General features: G+C 43.8%; 1 protein-coding gene across 2 annotated transcripts; it reads left to right on the top strand.

Moving 5' to 3' along the window:
* Window positions 1–61: 61 nt before the first annotated feature.
* Cep19 (centrosomal protein 19) lies at window positions 62–9775 on the top strand. 2 transcript variants are annotated; one of them, XM_040750942.1, is made up of 4 exons: window positions 62–366; window positions 3735–3811; window positions 4888–5051; window positions 7869–9775. In XM_040750942.1, the coding sequence occupies exons 3-4, from the start codon at window positions 4922–4924 to the stop codon at window positions 8228–8230; spliced, it is 492 nt and encodes a 163-aa protein (XP_040606876.1). In that variant the 5' UTR covers window positions 62–366; window positions 3735–3811; window positions 4888–4921; the 3' UTR covers window positions 8231–9775. The 2 variants fall into 2 exon arrangements, with proteins under 2 accessions (XP_040606876.1, XP_040606875.1); XM_040750941.1 differs by lacking the exon at window positions 3735–3811.
* Window positions 9776–10421: the final 646 nt, after the last annotated feature.

The following is a 10421-nucleotide window of genomic DNA, read 5'->3' as shown; positions in this document are numbered from 1 at the left end:
CCTTGCCATCCCAGCTGGGGCGGGGCGAAAAGCTGCGCAAGCGCAGTCCGCGTGCCCGCGCTGTTGCCTTGGAAACCACCCTAGGCGGGCGCCCGGCAAGCCTCTGGACCAAGTGCAGTACTCGCCGCGCTCAGGCCAGCTTCCCGTCGCTTGCGGTCTGCGTGCGTTGCGGTCTGCGTGCGGGCTGGGCCACCTGCCTCTGAACTCACCCCGTGGTTGCCCCTGCAAGTTATGGCTGTCGCCTCTTCCTGCAGCGTCAGGCTCCACTTCGCCTCAAAGATGATATAAGTCCTGTGTGCAATGCGGTTGGATGGAAACAACCCTCTCGCTGCTGGTCAGATGTGCACTTCCTGTACTTCTTCAAGGGTAAGAAGGGTCGCCTTGCCCTAGTGAGGGCATCAGTAGAGATGGGAAATCCGTACCCTCTTAGGATCCCTGGGAAGAAAAGTATGTCGTTCAAGAACAGTTAGGTAATCGTGCTTTCACTCCTCCCTGCTCTTTGGAACATGTTAGCAGTTGTGAAGAGTGCTGGTGCTGACCAGCCATGAGGTCTCCAGGTGGGAAGAGGGTGTAATATAACACTGCAAGCAAGCTGTTAAGAAATATGGACAGCCACATGTGGTGATGCACACCTTTAATTCCAGCGCTCGGGAGGCAGAGGCAGGTGAATCTCTGTGAGTTCAAGGACAGCCTGGTTTACAGAGCAAGTTCCAGGACAGCTGGGGCTATCACACAGAAAAACCTTTTAAAAAAAAAAAGGAAACGAGAGGGGTGGGGAGGGAGGGAGAAAGAGAGAGACAGAGACAGAGAGAGAAAGAGAGCCTCCCCCCCAAAAGCCGGGCTGCCATTAATCTCAGCACTCAGGAGGCAGAGGTAGGTGGGTATCTGAGTTTGAGGCCAGTCTGGTCTACAAAGTTAGTCCCAGGTCAGTTACATTAAGAAACCTTGTCTTAAAAAAACAAAACAACAACAATAAAAATTTTAAAAAAGAAAACTCTACAGTCAAAACCCTACATTATTGTCAATTCTATTCACAAGTGTGGTCATTTGTTTGTGTTTGTAGGCCATATAGTGTGTTTAGTGGTATTTTTTAGAAAGTACACTAGCATCATACTTTCGTGAGGTGAACTGGCAGGAGTATCTGGTCATTGACTCAGATCAAAGGCAGAGCATAGCAATACGAAAAGCAGCTCTTTATTATGATCAACCTCATAAGAGTAAAAATTCTCACATCTAACAGTAGGGGTGAGAATACAGATTATGGTCCTATATGACAAATCTACTTGGCAACCATAAAATTTGCATTTGTAATTCATATGACATTTAAATATACTGTAGTATATGTACATATAGCTAGATAAAAAGGAATGGAAATTAGGGGAGTATTTTATGTTTTCTTCCTCTCTCTTTTGTCCCTATTTTTCTAATTTTTATAATGAAATATAAATACTATCAATTTCTTTCTTTGTTTTTGAGATAGGGTTTCTCTGTGTTGTTTTGGAGGCTGTCCTGGAACTGGATCTGTAGACCAGGCTGGCCTCGAACTCACAGAGATCCACCTGCCTCTGCCTCCCGAGTGCTGGGACCGAGTGCATACGCCACCAATGCCTGGGTGTTGGTTTTTGGGGGGAGGGGCTACTATCAATTTCTTAAACAATGGGCCTGTAGTTGTTCTTCAGCAGAACTAAGTTACAGCTCCTGGGGCTCTGAGAGTCTTCACTCCTACAGTGACTGGTATTATTGCTGTTGGGCCTAAGCCATGAGAACCCTAAGCCTCAAGACCTGGAAACTCCCTGAACTCTTCAGCACCTAGGCCTCACAGCTTCTGCTGCCTCTGCTTTAGTTACTGTTAGTTGGGGTTTCTGATGCTGTGCAGAGACACCATGGCCACAGCAACTCTTATAAAGAAAACATTTCACTGGGTCTGGCTTACAGTTCAGTTCAGGGGTTCAGCCTATTATCATCAGGGCTGGACATGGTGGTGTGCAGGCAGACATGGTGATGGAGAGGTAGCTGAGAGTTCTACATCGCTGCAGGCAGCAGGAAGAGATCTGTGACACTTCCTCCAACAATGCTCAGCCACTCCCACAAGGCCACACCTCCTAAAAGTGCCACTCCCTCTGGGCCAAGCATTCAAACACATGAGTCTATGGGGCCATTCCTGTTCAAATCACCACATTCCATTCCCTGGCCCCCATAGGCTTGGAGCCATAGCATAAGGAAAATTCATTTAGTCTAACTTCAATAGTCGCCTTAGTTTATCAGTCTCAACAGTGTTTAAAAGGTCTCTTCTGAGATTCATGCACTCTCTTAACTATAATCCCCTATGAAATCGAAATCAAAAATAAATCACATACTTCCAACATATAATGGCACAGGATATACATCACCATTCCAAAACATCGGGAAGGGAGCATAGCAAGGAAATATTAGACCAAAGCAAGACCAAAAGCCAGCTGGGCAAACTCCAAACTTTGCATCTCCATGTCTGATGTCAAAACTCTCTTCAGATCTCCAACTCCTTTCAGCTTTGTTGACTGCAGCCCACTTCTTTCTCTTGGGCTGGTTCCACTTCCTGTGAGCAGCTTTCCTGGCCTGGTGTCTGATGACTCTGGCATCTCCAACATCTTGGGGTTTCCAACACAAAGCTTTACCTTCACAGCTCCATACAATGGCCTCTGTAGGTCCTCCATTCAGGGACACTCTTGACACATGTGTGGCCTCGGTGGCTTTCCTTAGTCCTGTGGGAGGGGACTCCCCTTCTTCTATCCTTGACTCTAAAGCCAGAACCTCATGGCTGAACCTGCCAAGCTCTACTGCTTGCTGGGGTTGGAACATGGCTCCCTCGTTCAATTACATCTTCACCAGCTTTCTGGTTTTGAGTGGCTGTCCTGGCTCTCACTCTGTAGACCAGAAGGGCCACAAACTCAAAGATGGGCCTGCCTCTGCCTCTGGAGTGTTGGGATTACACCACGCTGACTCTGAGCTTTTCTTTAATTCCTTTTCACAAATTAGAAGCTTAGCTGGGTGGGATCTTGCCCTGAGGTCACCACTCCCTTTATTCCATTAACTATCAGACTTTAATCTGTGTATCTCCTCGAACACAGGATTTAGCTCCATTTCCTGGTACCTCTTTTCTCCTTGAACTGTACATTTTGTATTTTCCTTGCTCAGCTTGATTTCTTTTTTTTTTCAAAGATTTATTTATTTTGTATACACCAGATCTCATTATGAATGGCTGTAAACACCATGTGGGTGCTGGGATTTGAACTCAGGACCTCTGAAAGAACAGCCAGTGCTCTTAATCTCTGAGTCATCTCTCCAGCCTGATCTGCATCACAGACCTGCTGAGGCACCAGGATTGCTACCCCTCTGGCTTGGGCGAACTTAAGATTACTAGCTCTCGGTGAGGCTTGTGCCTGGTGTGAGTTTTCGAAGGCATGTGCAGGCTGGCGGGGTGCTCATGATGGCGGTCTTCAGCCGTGGTTCTACAGTGCCCTCAGAGAAGCAGGAAAGGAAAGAAAGAAATGTGAGTCTGTCCAGTTGTGAGTAAAGGGGCTGCTCAGCTGACAGTTCCCCACCCCAGCTGCTAGGTGTAAGAGAAGGACCTGGGAAACCACTGCCCTACATGGTCTGAATCACTCACAGAAAGAAGCTGCAACACAAAACTAACAGTTCTAGCAACAGTTACTAATACACAACATTAAACAAATACTACCTTCATTATATTCCAGACATGTGCTAAGGGCATGATGAAATGGACACACTTCTTACCTTCCTAGAGCAAGTAGACTAACAGGGAAGATAGTTGGTAAGTAATGACTTTAAAAATAATCTCTTGACGAGTAAAATAATTCAGAAACTATAAGGGGTAGATCTGGTCTAGTGAACCTCTCAGTATAAAATGCTTATTTATACTGAGTGCTGGGATGTAACGTAGCCGGCAGAGTGCTTGCCTGGTGTACACGAAGCCCTGGGTTCCCTCTGGAGTTCCCCATAGACCAAGCTTGCTAGCACATGCCTGTAATTCCAACACTGGGGAAGTTCAAGGTCATCCTCCACTGCATAACAAGTCCAAAGCCAATCTGGGCTACATGAGACGCTGACTCAAAGTAGGAAAATGTTTAAAAAGACCATAATACCTTGCTACTGATAGAGGGTGATTCAGACATCCTTTAACTGAAAAATCAAAATGGTTCTGTAGGGCAGTAGGCCAGTTCTTGAACTTGCTTGAGGTTTGTATGTGATCTCTGGTAAGAACGTAGTGCACTTGCCAGGCGTCGGTGGCTCACTCCTTTAATCCCAGCACTAAGGAGGCAGAGGCAGAGAGGCAGGCAGATCTCTGTGAGTTCGAGGCCAGTCTGGTGTAGAGCAAGTTCCAGGACAGCCTCCCAACAAATACAGAGAAGAAACCCTGTCTCGAAAAAACAAAAACAAAAAAACAAAACAAAACAAAAAAAAAGAATGTAGTACACTAAGGAGTCCACACTCACGAACAACTGACATTCTAACCAAGCCGAGATGCAGAGATCCAACAACTGAGGCTAGCCTGGTCAGCTGCACTGTCCAGGTGGTCCTCAAAGCCTTTTTTGGGGGGGGGTTCGAGACAGGGTTTCTCTGTATTGTTTTGGAGGCTGACCTGGAACTCACTCAGTAGACCAGGCTGGTCTCGAACTCACAGAGATCCGTCTGCCTCTGCCTCCTGAGTGCTGGGATTAAAGGCATTCGCCACCAACGCCCGGCTGGTCCTCAAAGTCTTGAACTTCATTAGCTGAGTGTACAATTCTGGGGCTAAGATCTGCTGAAGAGGAGAAGGAAAAAAGCAGCTTTATTCAGTGCCTAGTTCCATTCAGTTTTCTCTTTCCTGGAACTAAACATTTTTATCAGCTTTCCTCCAGTTTACCCTGAATTATATGTGAAAATGAAATACATTGCCAAGAAATGCGGAGTTAGGTTCCAGCCCCCAGCTATCATCTTAATTTATGACAATGAAACGGAGGGAAAGAGTCGCCAGCGTATCATGCCGGTCCGAAACTTCTCGAAGTTCTCAGGTACCCCTTGTTTTTCTCTTGCCTCCCATCTTTTTAAAATGTATGTGTATTTATGTGTGTGTGTCTATGTGGGTGTTCACCATGCATGTGGCTATCTACAGAGACTGGAAGGGGGCATCGGGTTCCCTGAAGCTGGAGTTACAAGTGTGGGTTGCCTGATTGGGTTGCTAAACTTGGGAACCCTGCAAGAACAGCAAGTGCGCCTAACCATTGAGTCATTTCTCCAGCCCTTGCTTCTGTCTTAAATATTCTTAAGCCACTTAATAAAAATAGCCTGACATAATCAGGTATGGTGGCATATTCCTACAATTCAAGCACTTTAGGAAGCTGAGGCAGAAAAATTGCAAATTCAAGCCTAGATAAACTTGAGATAACCTGTCTCAAAAAAAAAAAAAGGTGGGTTGTGGGTTGTGAAGGGAACATCCATCAGTGGTAGAGCACTTACCTGACATGTGCAGGGTCCCGGATGCAGCCCCCACTGAGAGGGAAAGGAGGGGGATATTTAGCTTCATGCAATGGAATGAGCACTTCTTCAGAGTTAAACTCAGGCTTAAATCATCACTCCATCAGGGACTAAATTATTATTTTGGTGGAATCACTTATTGTTCATAAACTTCAATTTCTGTGCTGATATTTTTATGTCAGTCTGACACAAACTAGAGTCATTTAGGAAGAGGGAATGTCAATTGAGAAAATGCTCCCCAATAGATTGGTCTGTAGACAAACCTGTGGTGCATTTTCTTGATTGATGATTGATGTGGGAGGGCCCAGCCCACTGTGGGTGGTGCAACCCCTGAGCTGGTGGAATAAGAATGCAGGTTGAGCAAGCCAGGGGGAGCAAGCCAGTAAGCAGCACCCCTCCATGGCCTCTGCACCAGCTGCTGCCTTCAAGTTCCTGCCCTGTTTGAGTTCCTGTCCTGACTTTTTTCAGTCATGGATTTTGACATGGACGTATAAGCCAAATAAACCCTTTCCTCCCCAACTTGCTTTTTGGTCATGGTGTTTTAGCACAGTTAAAGAATTGGCATTTTAATATTTTAGGATAGTTATATGAGTTAAATGATGTACTACTATTTAATAATACTAAATTTCATTTTCTCTCTCATTCTCCAAATGTTTTTTACTTGTAGACAGTACACTTGTAGCCAGTGTCACATGGCTGCCTTTTAAAAACTATGCCATTTTTGTGCCAGGCATGCACACCTTTATCCCAGCACTTGGGAAGCAGAGGCAGGTGGATTTCTGTGAGTTTGAAGTCAAACCTGGTCTACATAGTTATCTCTAGGCCAGCAAGGCTACATATTTAGAGACTCAGTCTCTAAAATAAATAAAAATTATGGCATTTTCATCATTAGACAGTTTCTTCGGTCAAAAGTTTTTAACATCCTGCAAAGTAATTTTTGGTTAAGAAAGTAAAAAAGAAAAGAAAAAATCTCTATGTGTCTTTTTACACCAAAGCTAGGTTTGTTTATTTGTTTATTTATTTAAAATGTTTTATTTTGGGAGCTAGAGAGATGGTTCCGCAATTAAAAGCACCTACTGCTCTTGCAAAGGACCTGGGATCTGTTCCCAGCACCCACCTGGTGGCTCACAGCCATCTTCTAACTCCAGTTCCAGGTGATCTGATGTCCTCTTGTGGCCTCTGCTGGCACTGCACACACATGGCACACACACATGCATTCAAACACTCATACATGCAAAATTAAAGGCATGAGATTAAAAGCATGTGATACCACCAACCAGCTATTTTGTTTTTTTTGTTTTTTTTTTTTTTTGAGGCAGGATCTCTCTATGTCACCTCAGCTGGCATGAACTCATGATTATCCTCATGCTTTGCCTCTCTAATACTGGGATGAGAAGCAATTATAAACATGAACCACATACCCAGCCTGTTGTGAGTTTTGTTTATAAGGCAGGATCTAGTTAAGTAGTCCAGGCTAACCTCAAACATTCTATCTTCCCATTTCTTCCGAATGCTAGGATTACAGGTATGTGTATGTTGTGTGACAAACTTTTCCTAGGGAGACACAACATATTTATGTATATTTATCTCAGATAGGAAGCCCATGGCAGACCAAAGTGTGAATACCATTAAAGTTCAGTTTGGTGAACCACTCAGCTTTAGTGGGGTTACTTACAGGAGCAGAAATGAGTTAAAGACAGCTGCATCACCAACACCCACCCCAGCATGAGTGACAGCTCACAAAAGCTGGGAACCTGAAGCACACTGTGCAGCCCACAGGTAGCCCAACAGGTAGGAGAATGTTCTTTTTAGCTGAGTCAGTTTGTCTGAGCCTCTTTTGTGCAGCTCCTCTGGGTTTTGTTTCTTTCAGGCTGTTTGGCTGCTCTCAGGAGTCTTTGTGTGGCTTGGCTCCTCTGAGAAAGGCACTCTAGGGAAGGAAGTGACCCAGTGAGTCTGCTCAGCTTTAGGGACTTCCTGGAGTTGTTCTGGACTGTTTACTTTTTGTCTGAAGGGGCTATCCTATAGGATGGAATTTTTTTAATTTAATATATTTATTTTACATCCCTACCACAGTTTCCCCATCCTCTTCTCTTTCCCTTCCCTCTTACCAGGTTGGTATGTTTTAATCTTAGAAATAAATAAATAAATAAACTGCTACATATGAATACACCCCACAAAACTCAGTTTACTATAGAAGTATACTTCTAAAGAGTAATAATTGATTTCAATAAACCCCTTTAGCCATTTGGCTATCTTGAAGCTAGTGATCTCAGGGTTTTGGTCTATTTTCAGCCTTACAGTAGTTTATGATAGGTATGATATGTGTGCTATATATACACTTTTCTCCCTCCTAGATTGCACCAGAGCTGCTGAACAGTTAAAGAATAACCCACGGCACAAGAGTTACCTAGAACAGGTGTCCCTGAAGCAGCTGGAGAAGCTGTTCATTTTTTTACGAGGCTACTTGCAGGGGCAGAGCTTGGCAGAAACAATGGAACAAATTCAACGGGAAACAACCATTGACCCCGAGGAAGACCTGAACAAACTAGATGACAAGGAGCTTGCCAAAAGGAAGAGCATCATGGATGAACTCTTTGAGAAAAATCAGAAGAGAAAGGATGACCCCAGTTTTGTGTATGATGTCGAAGTTGAGTTCCCTCAGGATGAACAGCTGTTGTCCTGCAGCTGGGACACCGAGTCAGCTGATGAGTTCTGAGACCTGCTGCTCCATGTCTGTCTCCACAAAGAACAAGGACTGGCCCTAGAAAATCTGTAAACACGAAGTGCATATAAAAGCAAGACACTCACGTGTGCCGTGTAAGCCTATGAGAAACAACAACAAACAGTATAGAAATGCCCTTTAAGTGGGCATTCTAAAAGGAAGGTAGCTCAAAAACTTGTAAAAAGATATTTGAATACTATTACTCAGGAACAAGATTAGAATCAGGTTTTCCGTGAAGGCTGACATAGCAAGGAAGGCTTTCCCTCAGCAGAAAGGGGCCTGTGCGTGGCCCTGGAATGCTACAAGTGTTTTTGTAGAAATCTAGATGAAGCAAAGGGGGAAGGGGGGTGTAGTAAAGAGACAGGACATAGAAAAATTTGAGAAAGTGAATAATTACAGTTTGGCAAGATTGAAATTAACCTGTGTTCATTATGTCTCTGTGTATTTAACTCTGGGGTAGACAGAACACCTGCAAAATGCCGCACAGTTATAAGTGCATGCAGCATGACAGACAAAGCAATTCTGTCCATCCATGATCAGGAAATGTCTACTAAAGTTACCGTGAAACGCAGAACCGCTTCCTGTGAGAGGCTGGTTTATAACCGTGGGAAGTTACCCACAATGAGTAAGCACTAGGCTGCCTGTCCAGACCTGCATAGTTGAGATGTACAGTGATCTCCATTTAACAAGGCCACCATATGCAGATGTGTTTGTTCTTACTAGAATATTATCTGATGGATAGAAATCATATGTTTTCTACAAGAAAACGATTAGTCATTGAATAAAGCTGTAACTGTGAGTGTTAAGTCTTACCATTTTTCTTTTCCTTCCTTTTTTCTTTCCTTCAATCTGGTGTTTTGTTTGCCAGGGCTTGGGGTGTTTCTGATTTGTGTAAGTTAGCAGACAAAGCAGCGTGCTTTATTATGGCATCAATTTCCTCTGTTCCCCACCCCCTCCCCTGTGTCCCCCTTGTCTTCTAGCTGATCCCCTTCTTCCTGAGCCATCTCCTTCTGCTTTCATGTCCCATGTGTTCCATTACCTTCTGCACCCATTAAAGTTCCTTCCTCCCTTCGAATGGTGCCCTTTCTAGTCTACACCCCCCCCAACACATCCATACCCATATAAAAACTTAGATTTTGGTCAGGTAGTGGTGGTTGTGCATGTCTTTAGTCCCAGCACTCAGGAGGCAGAGGCAGGTGGATCTCTGTGACTTCGAGGCCAACCTAGTCTACAGAGTGAGTTTCAGGTCAGCCAGGGCCACACAGAGAAACCTTGTCTGGACAAACAACAAGAAAACCCCTAGATCTTTGTATAGGAGAGAAAATGCAGTGTTTGTCTTTCTGAACTTGATTTATTTTATATAACATAATGATTTCCCTTTCTCTACATTTCCTGTTAATATCATGATTTCATTTCTTTAAGGCTAAATAAAATTGCATTGTATGTATGTATACATTTCCTTTACCAACTTCTGTATTGATGGATATCTAGGCTGTTTCCATGTCCAACCGTTGTGAATACAGCCGCTGTAAACATGAATGTGTTGCATATGTCTGTAGTTGTTGATTTAGAATCATTCGAGTCTTTCCCCCAGGAGGGCTATAGCTTGATCATTTGGTAGTCCTGTTTTAGATTTTCTTCCTGAGACTTCATACAGATTTCCACAGTGGCTATTGTAGTTTTCATTCCCACTACTAGTGCATAGGGCTCCTCCTTTACAAACTTGATAGTATTTACTTGCTTTCCTGATAGGCATTCTGACTGGGGTCACGAAGCAGCTCACTATGCTTTTCTCTGATAACCACAGATCGAACACTGCTCAGTTAGTTACCAGCCATTAGTATTTCCTCTTCTGAGAACTGTTTATTCAGTATTTTTGTTGGCCATTTATTGATTGGATGGTTTGGGGGTGGGAGTTCGTAATTAATTTTGTGAGTACTTTATGTTCTTTTATAGATAGATGATAGACTTTTAGTTGTATAATATGTAGTTGACAAACATTAGCTCATTCTTTTTAATTTTTTGTCCTAGTTTGCTTTCTGTTGCTATGATAAAACACTAACCAAAAACAACTTGGGAAGGAAAAGGTTTATTTCATCTTACAGTTTACAGTCCATCATGAAGGGAAGTCAGGGTAGAAATACCTCTTCCTGGCTTATTTCTCCTGGCTTGCTCAGCCTGCTTT

The sequence above is a fragment of the Mesocricetus auratus genome, unplaced genomic scaffold (assembly GCF_017639785.1).
Source record: "Mesocricetus auratus isolate SY011 unplaced genomic scaffold, BCM_Maur_2.0 Super-Scaffold_100008, whole genome shotgun sequence".
Taxonomy (NCBI): domain Eukaryota; kingdom Metazoa; phylum Chordata; class Mammalia; order Rodentia; family Cricetidae; genus Mesocricetus; species Mesocricetus auratus.
Note: the sequence above shows the minus strand (reverse complement) of the source record. Positions and strands in the feature narration are given on the sequence as shown.